The sequence below is a fragment of the Syngnathoides biaculeatus genome, chromosome 3, assembly GCF_019802595.1.
Source record: "Syngnathoides biaculeatus isolate LvHL_M chromosome 3, ASM1980259v1, whole genome shotgun sequence".
Taxonomy (NCBI): Eukaryota; Metazoa; Chordata; class Actinopteri; order Syngnathiformes; family Syngnathidae; genus Syngnathoides; species Syngnathoides biaculeatus.
In genome coordinates, this window is record NC_084642.1 from 37,857,153 (window position 1) to 37,882,282 (window position 25,130).

At 39.5% G+C, this 25,130-nt stretch overlaps 1 protein-coding gene across 10 annotated transcripts in view; it reads left to right on the plus strand.

Moving 5' to 3' along the window:
- Positions 1–25,130, plus strand: part of herc1 (HECT and RLD domain containing E3 ubiquitin protein ligase family member 1) — a 219,481-nt gene that overhangs the window by 44,587 nt on the left and 149,764 nt on the right. For all 10 annotated transcript variants that reach the window (XM_061815706.1, XM_061815707.1, XM_061815705.1 and 7 more), the window contains 7 exons: positions 8,790–8,915; positions 9,175–9,396; positions 9,636–9,788; positions 15,134–15,266; positions 17,332–17,523; positions 21,686–21,910; positions 22,022–22,195. In XM_061815706.1, coding sequence (XP_061671690.1) covers positions 8,790–8,915; positions 9,175–9,396; positions 9,636–9,788; positions 15,134–15,266; positions 17,332–17,523; positions 21,686–21,910; positions 22,022–22,195 — 1,225 coding nt within the window. The remainder of the gene's footprint in view (positions 1–8,789; positions 8,916–9,174; positions 9,397–9,635; positions 9,789–15,133; positions 15,267–17,331; positions 17,524–21,685; positions 21,911–22,021; positions 22,196–25,130) is intronic.

The window sequence follows — 25,130 nt, forward strand, 5'->3', positions numbered from 1 at the left end:
TAATACAAGATCACAACATAACATACTACAGTATTTGCCTCGGTTGAGAATTTACTTGTGGTGATGGACAGCGCGGTGCATGGTGGGTGCCATGTTCTTTGCACATTTAAAACAATCTAGTCAAAGGTTACTGAACTACCTATTTTTTGCATATACAGTAGTATTTAAAATCATAGCAGTCCAATATGAGTAACCAGATTAAGCCACATTTTCAGTGTATTTTCTGTTGCTACATGTCAAACAAGTTACCAGTAGGTCGTCCAACACATTGTTCAGAAGAACAGTGTACTTTGATCAAAGGTTTGATTGGCGAGTGGAAACCTGACAAAAAGGTGTAAAAAAATTATAGGCTGTTCAGCTAAATTCTTCTCAATGCCTTAAAATGGAGAACAAAACCAGAGACACATGGCAGAAAATAAAAGACAACCATCAAAATGGATCGAAGAATCACCAGAATGGCAACGGCTCAGCCAATGATCAGCTTCACCATAATCCAATCGAGAACTTGAGGGGTGAATTTTAAAAAATGCTGTTTCCGAAGCAAAACCACAAAATGTCAATGAATTGTGGAATGTCATTGTAATGGAATAAGCTTAAAGGTGCCACAAGTTGGTTGACTCCATGCCATACTGATGTGAAGCATTCATAAAAAATGGTGGTCATACAACTAAATATTATCTTAGTGATTCAAATGATGATAAATCCTAGAAACAAAAAAAGTGTTGATAAAATAGTTTTTGAGTTTATCAGGTCAACAGTAGGCTGCTTTTTTTCTCAACACACCCCTCTCAACAAATTTCCCAATTCCACAGCCTTAAAGTCCCACTGACACCAAAAATCACATTTTAGACTAGGTATTGTTATAAAAACTACAACTAATATTTGGCACTTTAATGATAATACTAGTCTCAAAAAGTGAGCTGGGAGCGTTTTATAAAAGCGCAGTTGCGCAAGTATGACTCAGCACAATGTGCATCCCAGTGGCGGCCATTATTTGTCTGTGATGTCTTGTCCAAACATCACACTGGAACCCTGGCATTGAAAACATGCTGTGCAAAATGCAATGGCAGATGAACAAGAGCGATTTTTGGATTTTTCTGACTCCTCTTATGAGACTGAAGGTCTTTTTGACAAAGAAAACATCTCAGAAACAAGTGAAGCGACCGCGGCCATTTTACCATATTTCAAGCCATATTTAGACGATATGCAGATCACTTCTCCATTGACAACAGACTTCCCCGACAGACACAGACGAGTGGGGAGACGAGGAGGTCGAGGGACCCGATGAAATATTCTAAATGACTGGCCCATAATTTTTCAATTTCCTAACCCTCTTATAAGTCTTGTGTATGTAGCCTACTCAGGAGGACCCATGCCGGGCGAAGTAAATATCATGGACGAAATTAATCTCGAGCTATGTTTCATGTGTCTATGTTGTTATTGTAGTTATTCATTCTTTATTCTTTTTATTTTCCTTTCTTATGTACATTATTACTTACGTCAGGGGTCCCAGACACCAGTGGCAGGTGGGGGGCTCCTTTCTCCTCCCCGACCCTGGTGCGACCGCACGCGCCAGCCCGCCTCCCCGCTCGCCCCACCTCCACGTCGGTGGAAACAGCGGCCTGCGCCACCGCTAACGGCGGGCATCAGCACATTGAGCAACCCTGACTTACGCAGTTTTACGTTCTGAGAGAAGGACTCATTACAAACATTCGCTGGATATAACATTCGCCAATTTGGATTATTCGTTCAACTGTGGTGACTATACATCGTTAGGCTAGTCAGCTCATTTTACATGCTACTCAACTGTCTTTATACTTCTATTTGTTATTGTTTTGTGCTGTATTGTTTGTAATTAAATTGTCTTAAACGCAATACAGGTGCTTTATTATATTATGCTGGTTTGATCAAGCGGATTTTTTCTAAATTTACACGTAACATATGCTATAAACTGTGAGACAAATTAGTCCCCCCAACTCTTTTTTTTTTTTTTTTTTTTTTTTAAATATCTGTAAACACACCTACCTGTCACAGTCACTCACATTTGGAAAAATGTACGGGCGTGGTCAGTTACGCTCGCAGATATAAAGTTACGGGTGTGGTCCACCAGTCATGCCCGCTGATAAAGTTGCGGGTGGGATTAGGGATGAAATCTCAAGACTTTAAAATAATTTACTGGATTAATATAACAACTGTAAATTAAAAATAAAATAAATAAATAACTAAAATAGAAAACAAAAATTTCAAACTCAGAAATGATAATTTCCAATTTCAACTGATAGAACATTATATAAAATGGGATTTAAAATTTTTCATCAATAAAAATTCTTGATCTGACAAACTTTAGCTGGAGAAAAGTTAAATGCTGTGGCCTGTCAAGGAATAAACACAAATGGTATATACCCGCAACGTTTTGAAAATGCTGAAAGTTTAGTTCAACATCGCCGTGAGTGGCAACAAGCTAGCGATAGATTGTAACAAACATTCCTGTTGGCAATCGTGATGTATTGTTGTAATCTAGCATAATTTACGGCGGTATCTATTGTCAGTCCATTGATGAAAGCTAGCAGTAGTTGATCTATATCTTCCTAAAGCATGTAGGGGGGAACAGTTTTCAACTTCAAGATAATGCGTAACACGGGGAAAATGACCGTTCGCATTTAGATATATGGACAGACTACTCTGTTAGAATTTAGATCAAGTTTTGACTCACAATCTCATACTTATAGTTAGATACTGAAATATTACCTGTGTCAGTCAGTCACATTTGAAAAATATACGGGTGTGGGCAGTCATGCCCGCAGATATAGCTAATGGGCGTGGTCCACTAGTCATATTCCGCAGATAATTGCAGATGTGATTAGGGATGGAATCTCAAGACCTTAAAATAACTTACTAAGTTGTTATAATACCACAATATGTAGTTGTTAGCTAATACCATAATCATGATTTATTGACACTGCACAGACCGAGACGGACATTTTTAAAGAGGTCAATAGACATTCAATTTCAAAACTAAGTATTCATATAATTAAATCATTTTATTTCATCATGATGTATTGTTATCTGGCATAATTTACAGTTCAACATAATCGCCGTGAGTGGCAACAAGCTCGCGATAGATTGTAACGAACATTCCTGTTGGCAATCGTGATGTATTGTTGTAATCTATCATAATTTACGGCGGTATCTATTGTCAGTCCATTGATGAAAGCTAGCAGTAGATGATCTATATCTTCCTAAAGCATGTAAAGGGGAAAAGTTTTCAACTTCAAGAACGCGAAAATGACCGTTCGCATTTAGATATATGGACACACTGTTAGAATTTAGATCACGTCAAAGTAAATCACAATCTCATATTTATTATAGTTAGATACTGAAACATTACCTGTGTCATATCACAGAAATGTTTTTAGTGTGACTGAATTTCCTTTGACATGGCTCATGATGTTGATAATTTTTGACGTAAATGCGCTCGCAGTACGTGAAGCAGCTTGGAAAATGTGCTTTTGGCGTCACTTCGAAACATGCTAAGTACGTTTAAGTTGCATTTCCTGTTTCCAGGTAAATACTGATAGTTTAGGATCAGGCTTCTTTTGTTACCAATGTTTTTTAAATAAACACATACTAAGACACAAACACACTAAGCCCGTGAGCGCCCACTTTGACCACCATTGGCAACATCAGACGTATGCACTTTGGTCAGATCAGTGTCATCCATTTTAACTTACATTGCTCATTCAAAGATTCAGATTACGGCATTTACGTTCCAATCACAACATTTTTTTATAATTTTTTTGTTTTTGCAAATTTAAAATGAAAATGTCAACAAACAAAAAAATACATTGCTAACTAAAAAAACTATGAATGATACATTTGAAATGTTTCTTGTAACTTTCTTTCATTTTTCTTTTTAACCCACAACGATATCCCTGTCTGTTTTTCTTGGTGTAAACAGAATTATTGTTTGCAGAATATCTTTGGCAATCCGTGTTTTTAAAAATTAAAATTTTTTTATCTAGTTTCACCACTTTTTCTTCTGCTATTCATATACCCCGACAATCATTAAAGGAACAGCACTTTTTTTTAACCATTATTGAGAGTAAACACAAGCAGCATGTCTAACTCTCTTTGCTCTATGTTGCCCAGACTGTGTTTTTAACTAAAGCGCTGGTGGTGTTTGTAATAATGAGTGTGCCACCTTAAGACCAGGTATCGTGAGTTCGTATCTCACTGGGGCCTCTACTCCTCAAGAGGGGTTGCGTCAGGAAAGGCATCTGCCGTCACAAAATGTGCCAAAAAAATATGAGCGTTCATCAGAGATGTCACACTGTTGCAACACCTAATGGGACAAGCCGAAAGAAACTTACTAGTGTACCCCCTTAAGAGCCGGAGGGGGGCCGAGTCAACTAAACTTGCAGGAGACTGTGTGCTTCTGTGTTTAAAAAAAGTCCATGTATTTTTACTCGTAACAAATTTTATGTGTGTGATTTTTCATGCTCGACTGTGCAGTGCCGCGTGGGTGCGATGGTGCGCCGGCGCAATTGCGCCCGTCAAATCACAGTGACTAAACCTAACCCAACTTTGCTGACATGCACTGTGAGCCGTAAGGTCTTATATAGACAGGTGTGTGGCTTTCTTAATCAGGTGCAATCACTATTCAAACACAGCTGGACTTCAATAAAGGTGTAGAACCATCTCAAGGATGATCAAAAAAAAATAGACAGCACCCAAGTTTTAAATATGAGTGTCATAGCAAAGGGTTTGAATACTTACACCAGTGTGATGTTTCAGTTTTTCTTTAAATCTGCAAACATTTCAACAATTTTTTTTTGTCAATATGGGGTGCTGAGTACAATATTAACACGAAAAATGAACTTATATGATTATGGAAAATGCTGAAATATAAGAGTGAAAAACGTAAGGGGGTCTGATTACTTTCCGTACCAGCTTATTAAAAGCATTTGACACTGCCTCAATCATATCAATGTGGGAATACCTTTTGCTAATAATAGTTAATTTTTTAATAGCTTTGTAATGTTTGAATCGGAAAGCTTTGACTTATTTCTTTTTAAAAGTTTTACATAACCGAAAATGGATCCATCCAACATATTCCTCAAGACTTGTCAGAGATGCCAGCTTCTGACCTTCATCCCTTTTTGATATTCAAATAACCGAGTGGGATTGCTTCATGTATTTTCAATTTGTATAAAAGTGTTTTGAGTTTCATTTTCTTTGTGTGGAAAACACAAAGTTTGATTGAAACGTTACAACCTGTTTAAGGTCAGCAACACTTTATTTCATGCTGACTTTTTTTTTTCCCCCAAATACCTCCGTCTTCAACTTGTTTAATCTCATGTTACTGGCATTGCTGTCACATGTGGAAACTCCCAACAGTTTCTCTCCCAAACATATCGATGAGTTTACCAATTTGTAGCATCAAAGATGACCTTCAATCTCTTCAATAACCTTATTTTTTCCAAGTTAGAACACACTGCTATAGTTTCTACATGACTACTATAGTTTTAAGCATCAGAAAAACTAAAAGGGATAAGGGATTTTTAATCATCATCATCACTTGCAAAATGGTGTCCAGCCAAGGCTTTTTTTCATTTGGGGGAAAAGATGGAAGTCAGAGGTGGCCAGGTCTAGCAAATAAGGTCGATGGGGAACAAGTTCAAATCCACAATCGTGAATTGTTACCATGGCAGCCACTGAGGTGTAGGGTGGTGGATTGTCTTGGTGGAAGAGCATTCCGCTTGTGAGCATTCCTGGCCTTTTATTCTTAACTTCCTGTAGGCGCTTCAATTGTCCAGAATAATGCTGTCCAGTCACTGTGTGGCGTTTCTGAAGGTATTTGATCAGTATCACACCCTGTGGTGCACGTGTGGTGTGTGCCCCCCCCCAACCATATGTCACAATTGCCGACAGGAATGTTTGTTCCAATGTATCGCGAGCTAGTTGCCACTAACACCGAATATGTTGAAGTAAACTTTCAGCATCTTCAAAACATTTTGAGTATAGACCGTGTTTATTCCTTGACAGGCCATTGCATTTAACTTTATTCAAAAAGTTTGTCAGATCAAGAATTTTTATTGATGAAAAATTTTAAATACCGTTTTATATCATGTTCTACTAATATCAGTTGAAATTGGAAATGATCATTTCTGCGTTTGAAGTTTTTCTATTTTAGTTATATATTTATTTTATTTATTATGTTATATTAATCCAATAAGTTAAGGCCATCCCTAATAACACCCGCAACTTTATCTGCGAGCATGACTGACCACACCCGCACATTTTTCAAATGTGAGTGACTGTGTGTGTGTGTGTGTGTGTGTGTGTGTGTGTATATATATATATCTATATATTAAAAAAAATATATATATATATATATATTTTTTTTTTTTAAAGGCAACTGATTATACTATTAGTATTACTAGATCTATATCTAAGATAGTGAGCAATGTGGTCGAGTCTTATCAGTACAATGCGACGTAACAAGTTTGAGACTTAAACGTTAATAGTAATTACTACAGATCAACTTCTTTAACATGTTTTGCTGTACGGTGTAGAAATTGTATGATATATTTTTGTGTATATTCTATATCGATACTATAATATGTATAATGTGGGGAAAAGGTCTTTTTACTGAAAAGTTCACTTCATCAATTTGCCTTGAGATAAGATGGCATATTTTAATGACAAATGTGATTTTGTGCCATCCTGTGATAGTGGGATGGGGGGCAAAAAAATCTGGGCTTGGCCCTTGGGGTTCCTCTGCCCAATTTTTTTTGGTCAGGACTTAGAAATTTTACTTTCAATTTTTGTCTGAATTTTGTTAACAGATATCGCCAGAATGCACCAGAGCCATCCATTTTTTTCAAAAATTTCCCAGGGGTGCATGCCACCGGAACCCCCAAGTGTTCGCATTTGTATTTTCAGGAATTTCCACTTTCATCTCTAATTAAAAAATCTGCAAAAGATAGAAGAAACATGTTAGAATCCTAACATTTGACACCAATACTTTAAAACTTTAACTTTGCAAAAAAAATCACAAGTTTAACCATGCACCAACACTTCTTATACATGCTTAAACTTTTGATACATCCCTTGTACATTTACTATAACATTGCATTCCGTTTTCTAAGATGCTAATCTGCTTATCATAAGGGTCACATGAGTGCTGGAGCCTATTTTTATCTAGCTTCGGGCAAAAGTTGGACTAATCCCTGAACTGGTCGCCAGTCAGTCACAGGGCACATATCAATACAATCACTTAGTGGTAATGGATCCTGCGCTGCCCACACCTGAGTCAGGTGTGTGTACCACTACAAATTTAGTGACACACATTTAAAATAGTATTTGGAAATTTTGAATGTTGTGTTCTCTGGGCCAATGATGAAGAGGACCATCTGGATTGTTATCAGTGCAGAGTTCAAAACGCAATTTTTATAAGCTTGGGTTGTGTGTTTAGTGCCCATCGCATGGGGTAACTCACATCTGTGAAGCCACCATTAATTCTGAAATGTACACAGGTTTTGGAGCAGCATATGTTGCTATCCAAGCAATGTCTTTAGGGGCGTACCTGTTTATTGCTGTTATTGCAAGATAATATCAAGCCGCAATATGCACGTTACAACAGCGTGGCTTCATAGGAAAAGAGTGCGAGAACTATGCAGGCCTAGCAGCCGTCCATCCAAGCCCCTCATTGAAAATGTGTGCCGCAAAACACGACTACGGAAACCCTCGACCGTGGACCATCTGAAGTTCTATATAAAGCAAAAGCCTTCCACCCACAAACTTGAACAATTAATGTCCTCAGTTCCTTATTGCCTACTGTTGTTCAAAGGAAAAGTGATGAAACCCTGTAGTAAATAAGCCTCATTTTTTTTGGGAGGAGGGCAACAATTATAAAATGAGTGAAGTGAGTTTGAGATGAGTGAGAGAAATGAGTTTGCAATAAACAGTTTTATCAGTTTAAACAGTCTTATCTTACTAGCATATTGAATAAATTAGAGGTTTAAAGGATTTTTCAAATCATTGTGCAAGTTTTACACATCCCAATTTTATTGGAATTTGGGTTTTTTACATTCAAATCAATAGTTAAGTTCAACGTAACCGAGATTTGTTACTGTGCTTTGTTGTGTTTCTTGGTCAGTCTTCAAATATTAAATAATTGTTAAATGAGTAAAGAAAAAAAACTTCATTTAGTTAAAATGTTACTTTTAAAATTTTGACGACTCAACATTTAATCGTTAAATATTAAATTGACAAGAGTTCTCCCAAATCTGTCTATAATTCAAATACTAATGATAATGATACCAATGTACAAATGATCTCTGAAGATGCTTGAGGTAACAGGGGTTAAATGTTGTTTTGACCCATATTAGTCACCTATGCCAGTGATTCCCAACTTACACATATTTAAAAAAAAAAAAAAATCTCACAGAACACCACCACCAAAAGTTACACAAAAATTGGACACACAAGGCAATACAGCATTTACACAATACACTTTCTGTCATCAAATAGATAATTTGTTCTGTCTGTCTTTATGCCACTGCCATAGATAAACGAAGATACAATATTTTTTTAAGTGATATTTTAATCAATTAAATGAAACTCTATAATTTCCCACGGCACCCCAGAAGATCTCCCATGGCACACTAATGTGCCGTGGCACAGTGGTTAGGAACCTCTGACCTATGCTATCACTTAGTGCAAGAGATTTTAATCTGCAGTCCATTATCATGTTGGACAAATATATCGTTTTTTTCCCTCATCAGGCAGTGATTGAGACACTATCTGTGGGAGCAACTATGCTGCTGCCGCCACTGAGAGAGAGAATGGAGCTTCTTCATTCTTTGCTGCCACAGGGTCCAGACAGATGGGAAAGTCTGTCTAAAGGACAGGTATCCTATGGAGCCTAGTACACAGACGGGTCCAAGTATGTTTGAGGAATCAAAAGTAGAAATGGATTAGACACCTGTATTATGTTTGCTACTCTTAAAAGTCAATTCTCAACATGAAATGCAGGTTTTGCATTATCATGGGTAACATGGAAAACAGTAGGGGAAAACGGCAATAAACTGGTAAAAAATAATTTGGTTATTGTGAAATACTGTAATTACACTTGACATCAGTCTGAACAAAGTATCTCTATTGCCACAGAGAATGCAGCTGGACATCATCCTGACTAGTCTCCAGGACCACACCCATGTAGCTTCATTGTTGGGTTATAGCTGTCCTGGTGATGGTCCTGAACCTCTCAGTTGTGGCCTTGGATTCACATCATCCCCTGACCCAAACCACAGTTTCACAGCAGGCCACCCTGACACTCATCTGGCAGAGATCCTCATGAAGACATTACTTAGAAACCTTGGTTTTTATACTGTAAGTACTCGAGAAGGTGGAGTTTGTTTTGTGCAGCTGAAGCATGCTAGCAATAGAACACCAGTAACGTAAAGGTATTACGCTGTTGACTTAAAAAAAAAAAAGAAAAAGTCAAGCAAGTACAAATCATAATGAATAGGTTTAACCTAACCATAACCTATAAATTATAATTTAAGGTACATTTGTTTTACCTTAAATACACGGTCCCTTTTGTTGTCCCTTCTCTGTTTGCTCTTCAGGATCAGGCTTTTGGTGAGCTGGAAAAAAACAGTGACAAATTGCAACAGGGCATGTCTTCCTCTGACAGCTGTCAGCCAGCTCACCTCCACCAACTCCTGTGCTCCTTGCAGAAGCAGCTTTTGGCCTATTGCCATGTCAACCATGTAACTGAGGTATGCTTACTCAATAGTCTTGTTTTTTTGGATTCTTTATGCACCTCACATACCTTATTCTTAACCATCACATTCATTCAATGAATGAAATGAAAACAATGAATCACTAATGTAAAATGTTAAAAATTTACATCTGTAACACAAGTGACAATCACAGGGAAGCTATCAGTTGAGCAACTCTTAAATACTTGGGTGGTTTTTATGGACTCAAGTCCTCTAGGGACAGCATTGTTATCAAGTCATTGAGGGAGTGTTGAATTTTAATGACCTGCTCTCTTTCCAGTAACTAACTTGGAGCTGTTCACTGAGCAATGCCAGAGATGATGTATGACAGGTGTGTCAAGCTCAAATTCAGAGGTCCACAATTAAAAACATGGACTGAGTTGCAGGCCAAACTAACAATTTATTGAAACTCTAGAAGAAGCATTAACACATGAGAAATAATATAGTGAATACATTTTCTCTACAGCTTTTAAGGTCCTTTTAAACTTATTTTTCACTTCACAAAAATAACTTGCTTTAATAGAAATCCAATCTTACAACTATGAACAGTCCAAAGTTAACTAAAAAAAACAATTCAAGTTTTGCTTGCTACAATGTGATTTACCCTGATGCACCTGGGTCTAAACCAGTTACTTGCATCTCTTCTTAGTTGTATGTTCATCAAACTCTGGGGTCAGACTCTGAGCTGAGGAAATCCTCATGACTGAATAAACTTGTTTGTCAGTAGGACAACTCCTGTGTTGTGCTGTATCTTCATTAAAGACAAGAGTTGTTCGCAGAGATGTGCTTCCGGACATTGACGGCATTTGAGCAGATTGTGCATGGAGCAGGGCCAGTGTGTTGGGGTACTGTGTCAGGATGGAACTGTGGGAACTGTGCAGTACCAACAGTGTCATAGTTTAACTTGAGTGTGTCATTACACTGGAACTTAAGAAGGACCATTTGGAGGTTGTTTGGAGCGCTCATCACATCAACCGGGAGCTGATTGCTGATTAGTTCTAATCTGAATTTCTGGCCTTCAGAGTCAGAAAATCGTTGGGAAAACAAAGCATAAAGTGTGCTCAGTCTTTTAGAAAACGACACCGGGCAATACGGCTGGTGAGGTGTTCTTTCATATTTTCTCACAGAAAATGAGACATGTTTCTCTGCAGCATCTGAGCCTTCTATGAGCACAACTTTGTTCTAAAAGCCCTCACTGGACTGTACGTCTGTATTGACTTCTCCTTGTCCCTGAAGCAGCAAGTTTAGTGCATCAAGATGGCTCACGAAGTCACACAGGAATGCCAACTCACATTGAAACTTTTTATCCCGGAGCTCTGTTTTCTTTTCCTTTGGTCTCCACAAACATTTTTTCGCGCAGCTCAAAGCAATCTCTTCAGTACTTTTCCTCAGCTAAACAACAGCACCTCTGTGGGCTCGGGCACGTCTCCATATTCTGAACCTAACTCCTCTAGAAAGGACTTGAACTGGTAGTTATTTAAACCTTTGGCTCTTATGACGTCAACTACTGAGTTACCCTGTTCATGATATGCTCCGTTTTCAAGGCTTGGCCACACAATGCTTCCTGGTGGATTATCCAGTGGTCAATTGTAAGATCACCTCCGTGTTTCTCCTACCTCTTCTCCTGAATGCTGCCCACCTATCCACTTTTCTGACCGCACTTCGCAGTCTCACTATTTTTCATTAGTCCCACAAGTTTATCCCAAGGCAGCATCATTTCATTGAGAAATTTGGTTACCTCCTCAAAGATTTATTTCATTTTCCTTCCTTGCCAAAGTAGGGACATTCTGTGTCCCTAGAGCTAGTTTCTGTAGCTGGGGATCGGATCGCCAAAGTCCCTGTCTTTGGCCACCGCCCAGCTCATATCGCACCCGACCCCTATGTGCCATCTCACAGGTGGTGAGCCTATGGGAACGGGGACCCATTTTACCTTTTTGGGCTGTGCCGGGCCAAGCCCCATAGGTACAGGACCAGCCACCGGGCGCTCGCCTTCGAGCCCCACCTCCAGGATGGGTCGTTCAATAAGTAGGGTGATTTTTTTTTTTTTTTTTTTTTTTTTTTTGGTAATATTTTTTTTCTCCAGTATCAGGACTTCTGATACTGATAGAAGCTTACTTTTTTTTAATTTTTATTTTTCAACGTAGTCTCCCAGAACTGTCACATACTTTTCCCATCTGTGCATGAGCTTCCATATTCCCTTCCTGTAAAAATCCTTGGACTGATGTCGCAGCCAGTCCCTCATAACACTTTTGACTTTGTCACTTTTAAACTTCGTGCCTCTCGTGAAGGCTTTCAAGGGACCAAACAGATGAAAGTCGGAAGGGGCAACGTCTGAAGGGTGATGAGGGAGCTGTTTCCAGCCCAGCTCGTTGATGATCTGCACTATTTGGGCTGCTTTGAGAGGCCTTGCATTGTCATGATGCAAGATGACTCCTTCTGACCTATGACCCCTGCTTTTGTTTTTTCTCTTTCTTGACCTGCCTCAGCAGTTCACAGTAGATGGCACTGTTCACAATGCTTCTTTTCTCTTGGAATAACATGATGATTAGGCCTTGCATACCTCTAAAAATTGTGAGCATCACCTTTCTCATGGACTGCTGGGACTCTTAACTTCTTCACTGGAGAGCCTGTGTGGTTTCACTCCATGGACTCAGCCTCATTGTGCCAAACCCATGTCTTGTCACATGTGACCACCTTCTTCAGAAATTCATCACTATCTTTCTCATAGCGGGAGAGACACTGCTGGGACAACTTGATCCTCTGCTCTTGTGCTCTGCAGTAAGCATTTTTGGCACCCACTGGCATCCGACCTTTGAGTAGCCAAGGTCATCATGGACAATTTTGTGTGCCGTCCCAACAGATAAGCTCAAAGTCCTTGCATTGTCATCCACTGTCACCCTTCTCTTAGATTGGATGAGGTCATTGACTGATTCGATCACCTCAGGAGACGTCCCAGGCCTGTCTTAATTCTCAACACTGCTCCGTCTTTCTTGAAACAATTTCGCCCACTTTTTTGGATCAAACGTGGCACCATACAGAGTTGACATTCTCCTAATAATTTCAACTGGTTTGCACCCTTCAGCAACCAAAAACCTAACTCACTGCTGTTCAGTCCTACAGAATGCTTTTTGGTGAGCCATCATTTTTAATCGCCAAATCCTTTTGTCTTTCATTTTTGTAAACATTTCGCGGTGGTGAATGACGTCCTCAGTAACAAAAATTGTAGCCAATAACTTCACTGCTTGTCTATTTAGACCAGTGATTTCCAACCTTTATAAAGCCAAGGCACATATTTTACAATTGAAAAATCCCATGGCACACCAACAAAAGTAAATGTCACCAAAAATGGATCAATTAATTATTGTATGTACTTCCTGCCATCTAATAGAAGAGGGTTTTTTTTGTTCTGTCATTGTGCCTCACTATCATAAATAGATGAATAAAGATACTTTATTTCTTGGAATAAATGTTTTTGTTTTAGCAATTGCATAAAATTGGATTACTTCCCACAGCACACCTGAAGAGCGCTCACGGCACACTAATCTACCCCGGCACAGTGTTTGGGAATCACTGATTTAGACCGACATCGTTTGGCTAGTACAGATGTCTACCCTCCCAAAAAAAGCAGAAATTGTTCATGAAACTCACGGACAGTGGACTGCACTACACACTTAGGCTTAACCACTTATTCAACTGACGCCGCCTCAAGAAAAGTTAATCTCCAAATCTTCCAAGTGGGAGAAGTCCGCTTAGAAAAACCTCAACAACTATCCCTTGCACTTTTGTTACAAGAGCAATGAAATCTCGCTTCAGTAATAATGATTGCTGCTTGACAACACCTTGTGTCTATAATGACACATTTAACAGGTGGGTGCTGATCAGTGATCTCCAGGAATTTTCGAGAGCTATCAGACAATGTGTCATTAGTGAAACACAGTACTTTACTGTTCTCGCTGCAGAAGCGTTTCACATCCTTGATGGCTCCATCACCAACTCTTAATGTTTGGGGTCCCACTTTTTTCTTGTATGAGTGAATTTCATATCTTTCATTGTGCTGGGGGATGAGCATTCTTGACCAGGGTCTTGTACAAGTGGTTTAAATCTATTCGTAAATCTGATGTCAATTTTTTCCATTGACTCACGTTCTTTTTTTCTTGCTCTTTGTTGTAACAACCGTCCATGGGTGCTCACTCAGGATTGAGGCATCTGGAAACGCAGGCCAGCCGGATTCTTCGATAATCTGCTGGTGGTGTTGTCCACCCTTTTAGATGTCACGTATCTTTGGGCTTTGGTCACAGTAAATTCCAGGGAGAACTGCAGGAGGATCAGTTATTGTTTCCACAGTCCACATCTGTCCTCGTTGTTGAGCTAAGTGGCGGTCTGTTAGCACACTTCTGCTCACCATTTTGAGACATCGGTAGAGTGGTTTAATTTCCCAACTGTCCATTTACATCCAGATAGACTTCAATTGGGTGGATTTTCGATTCCAGAATTGACATCCTCTGCAGTAGTCCGCGATAGTCCTCAGTAGAGAAGGGAGGCATATTGATGGCTGATCTTGTTGCTAACACCAGGTTATGCTAATTAGCAGTCCACGCTCACGTAATGATGGAAAAAGTGATTATCCACAAAAAAAGTACAGAATACAGTCCCACAGGTTTAAAAGTATCCAGGAGTCACTGCCTCTACATTTTTTAGAAGAAAAAAAACAAGCTTTTCAGCAAGACAATGTGTCCACAGAGGCAAAGCAATCAGAGCAAGGGGGAAAAAAAAGCGTCTTCACTTTTTGGGAGACAAGAAGGAATGGACCTACAGTTCAGTTTAATTTATTTCCAGGTTCACCAACAAATTTGAACTGAATTCCGTTGTTATATTCAATTGCAAGGGGTAAAATAAGAAATGAACTTTTTAAAGTTACAAGCTATTATTTCTTGGTAGAAATAGGGAAATATGGCTATATTAATCTCATGTATCATCTTTGCTGAGACATGGACACAATCATCTTTTCCTCCTTCCACTGGCCCCACCTCCTGACTCACTCATCCAATCACAAATCATAGACACCTTCATATTCTTAAAACTCATTGGCTCTTGTAAACTCTTGCAACAATCTCCGTAACAACTGCAGGTGTGCTACAATATATTACTGCAAAGCACTCCATTCTCCTGCATTTTTATTTTATTCCATCCATCCATTTTCTTTGCCACTTATCCTAACGAGGGATACAACATCTACAGTCCACAGGCTCTGGCCTTTTGAAATGTGCGCGTATATAAATAATGCTTGTGAGACCTACTGGCTTAAATACATAACTAATGTTATGCATTTTGTTTTTTTCCAGAATTCCAGCAGTGTTGCTCTGCTACATAAACATTTGCAACTCCTTCTGCCTCACGCCAAAGATATCTTCTCCCGTTCAGCCACTTTGATTAAAGAGAGTCCCTGGAATGGCAGTGTACGTGAGAAGCTACGAGGTGTGGAGTAATGGGTCACTTTTCCACATTTATCTAAACTCTTAAGAAGAGGTGTCACATTGGTCAATATACAGCCCCTTTCACTAATTTTTTTTAATACTTTTTCTGTCAGTAAAGGCCTTTTCACACTGCACTTGGCTAAGCGTTTGACACCCTCAACTTTCTTATTCATTGTGTTTTTGTGTGTTAGCAGATGGGCCATCAGCACATTTTGATGTGATGCTGAACATCTCGTTCATGTGGAGGGGGTTTGACGGTCAGCGTCGTGTCATTGGATAGAAATGTTCTATACTGGAGAGTTGACGCGGTGATGTCAAAAAGCTCCTCCAATGGGACGGAGTGACTGCTATTAAAGCATACTAGTACTGTAAACAGCATGTGGGAAACGAAGGAAAGCATAAAAATGTAGTTGTCCCACTATCCTGATTTTTTTTTTTTGGCCAATATAAAAAAATATACCAAGACATCTCTGTGGGATGTTTTCAAACTCCCTTTCAAAGGTCACTGATCAGCCCTATATAGACTTCCAAGCACTTTTTCTGAAACTAGAAAGATTACAAATGTCCTTAAATGAAAATTAGTTAACGATAATTCTATTTGCCCTCTTAAAAAAATAAAAAATAAAGTTTTGCTGCTACGTCACCTCAAAATAAGAGTTAAGATTTCTTTATACTTAAATGTGCAGCGACTACACTGACGTAACTGCGGGTATCCCATACGCATTTGCCTTTATACTCAAGTGCAACCCATGGTATGCACAAGCAACGCAAAGGGTCCTTCGGTGGCCAATGCGTAGCTCCCGTGATGCAATGCGGGCATTGTTGGCCGCACGACCGAAGGAGTATAAGTTGCCTTTAGAGCTTTCTTTTTCAACGATTACAAATCCATATTGAAATGCATATTATTTTCTTATTTCATAAAATTGTCTATAGGTATGGTTGTAATGGTTTTATTTTTTTTATATTTCCCCTGTAGTTGGCTGGTGATCAGTTCAGGGTCTCACTTGCCTTTCACCCAAAAATATCTTGGATAGGCTCCAGCAACCCTAGTGAGGATTAGATGTAAATAAAAAAAAAAATGTGGTTCCGATTTCCAGATTGACCTTAAAAATTCCCGCTGACCCTAACGTTATTACACCAAGAAATATGTGAGGTGCGTGGTGGGCATTTGCGATGTGCCGCCCACGCGCATATGGGAAAGCACAGTTATGTTGGGTGTTTGACAGCAGCTGAAGCAGGTGGCGTGCGCACTTATGTTGTGTATTTATGCCTTGTTTTCCATGCAACTTGTTGCCAGATCGTTGTGTGTATGCATATCCATGTGTTCATGAGCGTCAGTTAGTGTAACTGCCCCATTCCATATCATAGTGTGACTGAGCCATATCAAGTCAAGTTACGTTTTCATGTTTTGCCATGTCCAATTTTTTACATTGTTTCATGTTTTTTGGCCAAGTCTTCATGAATTTTGATTTCGTTATGCAATAGAGAGCCAGCATTAATGAGATCTGACAAGAAAATAGCACCACTATGTGCTGGAGATGAAGTAAATACATTTTGTTTAAAAAAAAAAAAAAGCGACCTACCGAACCTAGTTCTGAAATGTAGGAAATAGGAACCACATTATTTTTTGGGGGGGCCTTAGTGAAATGAACAATTAAATACATACTGCTGAATTGCGGTCCACTCATCATGGAAAGCTTCTCGATTTCTTTCTTGGCTGTTGTGTCATCACTTCCAAATATGGGATGGCTGCACCCTGGTTGTCATCGCGTTTTGCTGCGGGGGGCCTTTGACACTGAGTAAGTGCATTGTGAAAAGGCTTGATTATATTTTTCATGATTTGGTATAACATTGGTTAGTCTCGTGTTGAAGTTAGTCTCTTGGTCTTTGTCTCCGCTAATTCACAAACTCCTGTCTCTCAGGATGTGTCCTGCTGACTAAGTTTCATGTTTACTTTTATTTAGCCCTTCATTTTTTTTTTTTTTAGGAAAACATCTAGTTTGAAGGGTTCCAATAATCTGAGGGGATTCATGTGTTCATGGTTTTTCATACGTTGTCTTTTCCAGATGTGATCTTTGTCTCAGCGGCAGGCAGTATGCTCTCTCAGATCACCAACTCATTACTTCTGCTTTCTGTGTCTGTGGCGAGGCCTCTGCTAAGCTACCTTCTTGACTTGTTGCCTCCACTGGACCGGCTAAACAGGCTGTTGCCTGCTGCCTTCCCTCTAGAGGATCAGGAGTTGCAGTGGCCTCTTCACGGTGAGAAATGTAACACGTTTGTTTCATAATTACGATCAAACTTATATTGTACCGTAGATTGTAAAGCATTAGTATAATGTAGCATAGACTAATCATGAATCTTCGGAGCACGCATCATAAGAACATGCCACCTGATGGGCCATGGATCTCTCAGGTGTCTGGCTATGAAATGAGGCATGTGGACAACGAGCATCGTAAATCTGGGATGCTCTGTTTTGGTCGATCGTGTGATGCTGTGCCATTTAAAAAAAAAAAAAAAAAAAAAAAAAAAAAAAAAGACATGAGCCTATCATTCATCTCGTAGCTTGATTCAGGTGTGGCAGATATGTCGATTGCACGCACATAAAGACGTGTTCTAGCATGCTGGGCTCTTATTTACGGTCTCTCTTTTGCTTTCTCCTCGCCCGTAAACCTGGTTTACCTCAAGCCATCCAGTGTCCTCACTGCACCAAACTTTTTCAGGGCCGCCTTTGCGTATTGGACAAAAACTAATTAATTTTGGAAAAAGAATATGCGGGAAGTGAACGTTTGCATTGACGCCCGGTTTAGTTTGATGTGCAAGTAACATGAACCTGAAACTCTCTCCTATTCTGAAAGTTGCTAAATAAATTAAATACGACTTCTCAATTTCAGCGGTTGTCACTGTTTCACTCAAACACACAAATGACACTGGAAGTTGAATTTTATATCCATCCATCCATATGTTTTAAAACATTTCTGATACCTCGCTCAGGAGTTCGGTATCAAATTTTAATAGGTTCGTCGGAGATAGGCACTCAGAAATGAAGACAAGACACACTTCTGGCTACCAACAATTGGCACTTTATTGGTCCCACACAGAAATGGTAACACAAGCACAAGCACAAATCACGTGGTATGAAGCTAAGTAATATCCAATCAGCTCTTAGAAGAATATCCAGCTCTTACCGTGCGCCAATAGGAGGGAGAGCCAACACTCCAGGTAGAGAGCAGCTTCAATACCGGCTGGGCATCCGTACGCAACCCGCAGCAGACTCTACCGAGAGTATCTAAAGTTCTCCTTTTATACTCTAAGCGTGTGCGGAAGGAGGGTTGAGTGGCCAATTCATCCCGCCTGACGCCACACTATTCTTTGTTACCAACAAATGGCGTTGCACGACATCATATAACACAAAAACATCTTTTTATGACATTGCTGGTTATCCAAAAATCCTTTTATGACATTGCTGGTTATTCAAAGCTATTGCGATCGTCTTTTAGGTTATACAAAGCTATTGCGAAACATATACGAAGCTATTGCGAAACATCTTTTAATTATGGAAAAACAACACAATAAAATTATTCTTACTTCACCATATTCCTCCGATTATCCAAAGTTTGGTCCCAGGGGCAGTAGCGTTACTAAAAAAGGCCATAGTTCTCTCCCCGCAGCCACTTCCTCCAGCTCTTCTGAGGGGATCCCAAGGTGTTTGCATGCAAGCCGAGAGACATAGTCTTTCCACCATGTCTTGTGTCCTCCCTGGTGACAAGCCCAGAACAGCTCACCAGGGCGGCGTCCTATAGAGACATCCTAATCAGATGCCTGAGAGACTTCATCTGGCTCCTCTCAATGCTGACGAGCAGCAGTTGTACTCTAACCACAACCCCCCCACGTATGACTGAGCTGCTCGGACACCCTGCGTCTGAGACTCTGAAACTGGATCTTGTTGTTTCGGTAAATAAAGAGGTTTGGCTTTCGGCTTGAATCTTTCTTCACCAAAACATACCGATAACGAACAAACAGACTGCGCTGATCCGACTATGGATCTTCCGTTTCATTCTTCCCTTACTTGTGAACAAGACCACAAGATACTTAAACTCCTCCATTTGAGGCAGGATCTCATCCCTGATGAAGACAGGCCACTGCACTCTTTTCTGACTGAACCACTTTGTCAGATTTGGACGTGCTGATTCTCATTCAAGCCCCATCACACTATGCTGCGAACGGCTCCAGTGAGAGTTTTAGCTCACAAGTTGTTGAAGCCAAACCATTTCATCTGCAAAAACCAAAGATGCAATACTGAGGCCACCAAACTTCTACACCAGGGATGTGCCTAGAAATTCTGTCCATAAACATGATCAGTATTACTGGCAGCAATGCAGACTAAACTCTGGCACTGGTCATAGAATTAGAATAAACTTTAATGGCCAAGTATTGAACAACACACAAGACGTTTGTCTCCAGCAGTCAGTGCCGCCCTGGTACGACATTCATGATGATTATTGCGAGGAAGAACAAACAACAAACAAGAACGAAGAACAGACATTCAATTACCGGTAATAGGGAACTAAAGAGTCACAGTTGTTCAAAAATGCAGTCTTCTAGCATTTACAGTGCCTCAACCCCCCACATTTTGTTAAACTTATACAATGCACCCTTACCTTGTTCGCGGTTCACCGTTATAGACCAATGCATTGACAATTGTGCAAAGGGTGCAGTTTAAAGTGATGGATTGTGTGATAGTCTACAGCAAGGTGCTCAATGCGTCACTCGCGATCGAACCAGCAGTCTTGGTCGATCATGGGACGGCATGCATGCGCAATTGTGCACCGCTGCTGATGTAGTCTCTTAGCAGATATTCTGCGTTGCGCGCAAAAAAAAAAAAAAAATCCAATGCAAATTTAAAGTATAACATACAGCTATTCAGTTTGTGGTATTTTGCAATGTGTTTCAATGAGTGAGGGATGGCTGGTTGTTACATCCATACGCACTGTAAAAAATGAAAAGAAGCCGCCACTGGTGTATTTTAGGCAGCACACGGAAGTTTCTCTAACAACGACCGCTGCTCTGCCACACTCTCTTTTTCTTAGTTTACCTTGCACCCCACACCCCACCCCCACCGCTCTTAAAGACATACACTCAATTACAAATGTTACAGTACTTACGCAGCCCATCAATGTGTTTTATAATGACAGCATCCACCACTGCTGCTTTAGTTAGCAACACAGTCTGGGAAACATAGAGCAAAGACAAGCTAGACATGCTGCTTAAGTTTACTTTGGATATTAATGGTAAAGTTAAAAAAGAAAGGCTGTTGTTTTAAGATGCAATGACTGTCGGAGTATGTAAATTATCTAAGAAAAAGTGATTAATTTGGATGAGATTTTCTTTTTTCTGAGTGGGAAAGGTCTGGTCTAAAGCTTAAGTAGAAAGTGTAGGATGAGATGGTGTGTAATTTTAAAATTCAACCTTGGCACAGCTTGATCCAGGATGAAAGCACAGACAATACAGTGCAAAAAAAGCTAATTCTGTATTTCACCCCCTCCATCCATTCAGGTGGGTTAAGAAACAAGAGGCCCTGACCAAAGGGGGCTATGGCCTTTTATGCACAGGAGAAAAAGGGGGTTGCCCAGGGACAAAGAGACAGAGTTTGCTTTTTAGTATTAATTTTCATCCTTTGCTTATTTCTGTTTTTAAAACCAAACCAGTGGCAGTAAGAGATCGTCATTCCTATGTCCTGCATTGTCACACACGCAAACCCTGGTTAATCTAGGCACTGAGTTTTTAAATTTATACTTGTGGCTAAGAACCCTTAATATTTGTGGTGTAACATTTGTGTTGTGTGAGGTAAAACATATCATCCGATTCAATTGACAGATTTTACATCAGATGTGTAGAAAACAATCATTAGTGACATTGGTGTCATGAGACATACTGTGAGCATTCAAATTGGTAAAATCACAACGGACATACAATGTTAGACAAATGCAGACATTATTTTAGTATATTTGCACTGGTCATCAAATTTGTCAATTGCAAAAAAAATAGTATACTTTTGATAAGCTGCATCACAACATTAGTTTTGTTCAATCAGGTCAATTTTTTTTCAACTGTGGCTATGTTTTTTGTTTGCAAGTATGGGAATTTTTTTCTTAGTTTCACATAAACCAAGATTCATGCCCTTAAGTTTGAGCAACGATGAAATAACATTCAATATGCAGATACTTTTATTGTCTTCTATTCAAGTAAAAGTAAGAAGTTTCAAACTTTGAATTAATAAATTAACAACTTGGCATAAAAATGTGACCTTAACAAGAGAAACTGATGTCATTTTCAGAATCAGTGATTCACAATCGTCCCAAATTAGTTGGGAAAAACTGTGTTATTCTATTCAACACTCTATTGCCTCTTGCAATTTCTTAGGTATGTCAGACGTCGCAGACCCAGGTTCAGGAATGTCTCTTCCGCAGCCAGCACTGTCCTGGGTGTGGCTTGTTGACTTGGAGAGGACAGTAGCCTTGCTGGTAGGTCGTTGTCTTGGTGGGATGCTGCAGGGCGCCCCTGCCTCTCTTGAGGAACAGGATACTGGTTACTGGCTCAAAAGCCCTCTTTTCAGCAATGGATTGGAGATGGACATTTCACAGCTGGGTAAAGTGCTATATCAGTATTTTCATGAAACTTCTTGTATTCTAACTGTACTGTTCTTAATTTTAAACACGCTTGTTGAAGTGTATTTTTTTTAAATTACCGTTATTTTAGATGCTTCTATCAGCTCGTTGCTGGAGGCTGCGTTGTCCGATAATGAAGAACAGAAGACTTTTGACTGCACAGTGCATCCTAACTTAAGTATCCTGGTGGATTTGGCTTTAGGCTCCTCCAAAGAACCTTCGAACAGCCTCTGGATCAGCATGCAAGACTATGCCATAAGCAAAGGTTTGTCTTCGATTATGCGTATTGCCACCTTCATGAAGTAATACTGTATGTATTTTTTTTTTTGTACAAAAATCTGTATACATATATATCTGTGTCCGTGTGTGTGTGTGTGTGTGTGTGTGTGTGTGTGTGTGTGTGTGTGTGTGTGTGTGTACAGATGACAAGCTGCTACTTTTTTTCAGATGCTGTGAACCCTGCGACATAATTAACGACGCTGGCAAAATATTTAATTTTTTTTTGTCACTACTGGCTATAAGTTTAAAAGTTCAACAAAAACTTGTTTGAACGAAATTAAAACATGGCCGTTCCCTTTCGTTCACTCTGCCTTGGGCATACGTCACTGTGGAGAAGACGACGACTTTACTTGTAGTGCACACAGAAGAAGAAGAATCTACATCAATTGCACGTACAAGAAGAATCTACCTCAGTTGCTTGTAGAAAAAGACAAAACTACCTCGAGCATGTGCAGAAGAAGACAGCGCTAGTTTTTGTGCGTTCGAAGTAGGATGCAGCACGACACGCGCGAACACAAAATATCTATTTTTAGTCTAATTAACTTTAAATCTTTCACAAAAATTGGCTGCATGCCAAGGTCTTGTCTTTTCTATTGTCTGGCAGTGGATTTTAAACATGTCGAGCAGCGTGAAAGAATTCATCATCAGCAGATTAAAAGGCTGGACTCCTACGTGAGGAGAACAGCACTACTTCAGTGGTAACTCGAGATGAAAATGACATTGAGAGCAACAGAGACTGAAATGGCGTGTGACAGAAACTTTCCAAGGCTCTTCAACTCCCGATACTGAAGATGAGGACTTTTTCACTGAAGAGGAGGATGACTTAAAAATACAAATTTTTCTGTTTGAGCCATTTTACTACCATGTTACAGTCATTGTTTGTAAACAAGGTATGTAAATAAACAATTACTAAGTCTTTCTGTGTGATTATCGTTATTTATTATTATTATTTATATTTATTATTATTATTGTTTATTATCGTTATTTGTGGGATATGGTCAGTCGTAGCTTGTGTATGGAAAAAAAAATGCTTCATGAAGCAAGTGCGATTTATTATCCAGTGTGCGCTTTCATCTGGAAAAATCTGTGTGTATGTATGTACAGGGTGTCCCCAAAAAAATTATCTCTGATTTAAATAGTTGTAAACTTGTTTATGATAATTTGAATAATTTTTAATGTGTAAAAGATTTTACAAATATTGTATGTATACATTTTTGGGACACCGTGTGTGTGTGTGTGTGTGTGTGTGTATATACACACACGCACACACATACAGTGAAGAAAATAAGTATTTGAACACCCTCTTATATTGTAAGTTCTACCACCGAGAAATCATGGAGGGGTCTGAAATTTTTATCATAGTTGCATGTCCACAGTGAGAGAGATAATCTAAAAAGAAAAATCTTGAAATCATGTATGATTTTTTTTTTTTTTTTTTTTTTATGATTTATTTGTGTGATACAGCAGCAAAAAGTATTTGAACACCTGAGAAAACCAATGTTAATATTTGGTACAGTAGTCTTTGTTTGCAAATAGAGAGGTCAAACTTTTCCTGTACTTGTTCACCAGGTTTGCACAAACTGCAGGACGGATTTTGGCCCACTCCTCCACACAGATCTTCTCTAGATCAGACAGGTTTCTGGGCTGTCGCTGAGAAACACGGAGTTTCAGCTTCCTCTGAAGATTTTCGATTGGGTTTAGGTCTGGAGACTGGCTAGGCCATGCCAGAACCGTGATATGCTTCTTACGGAGCCACTCCTTGGTTTTCCTGGTTGTGTGCTTCGCGTCATTCTCATGTTGAAAGACCCAGCCATGAGCCATCTTCAATGCTCTGACTGAGGGAAAGAGATTGTTCCCCAAAATCTCACAATACATGGCCGCGGTCATCCTCTCCTTGATGCAGTGTAGTTGTCCTTTCCTCTGTGAAGAAAAAGACCCCAAAGCATGATGCTACCACCCCCATGTTTCAGAGTAGGGATGGTGTTCTTGGGATGGAACTCATCATTCGTACTCCTTCAAACACGGTTAGTGGAATTATGACCAAAAAGTTCCATGTTGGTCTCATCTGACCACAAAACTTTCTCCCATGACTCTTCTGTATCATCCAAACGGTCATTGGCAAACTTAAGCCGGGCCTTGATGTGCTAGTTTAAGCAGGGGAACCTTCTGTGCCATACATGATTTCTTGATTTTTTGATAGTGTATTTCCAACAGTCCCCTTGGAAACAGTGGTCCCAGCTCTTTTCAGGTCATTGACCAAGTCCTATCATGTAGTCCTGGGCTGTTTCCTCACCTTTCTAAGGATCACTGAGACCCCATGAGGTGATATTTTGCATGGGGCTCCACTCCGATTGGGATTGACCGTTATGTTTAGCTTCTTCCATTTTCTAATGATTGCCTTTTTTACCTTTTACTTTTTTTCACCAAGCTGCTTGACAATTTCTCCGTAGCCCTTTACAGCTGTGTGGACTTGTCGAATTTTATCTCTGGTGTCTTTGGACAGCTCTTTGGTCTTGGCCATGGAGCTAACGACCTCACACAGGTGCATCTGATTCAGGATAATACATGGAGTGGAGGTGGATTTTTAAAGGCGGACAAACAGGTCTTTGAGGGTCAGAATTCTAGTTGTTAGGTGTTCAAATACTTATTTGCAGCTGTATCACACAAATTGTTAAAAAAAACTATTTCTAAGTGGGAGAACTTGCAATATAAGAGGGTGTTCAAATACTTATTTTCTTCACTGTATTTGTGTCACTATTTTTCTATGAACATTTGATCAGATGTTGGGAACAACCCACGTAATCCATACATGCAAAGAAAGCAAAAAAAAGAATAATCTTTGCAATTTAGGTTGCATGTAACAATATGAAATGACATGGAAAAGTATTGAACAAGCCATCTATTTATTTCACACTTCATAT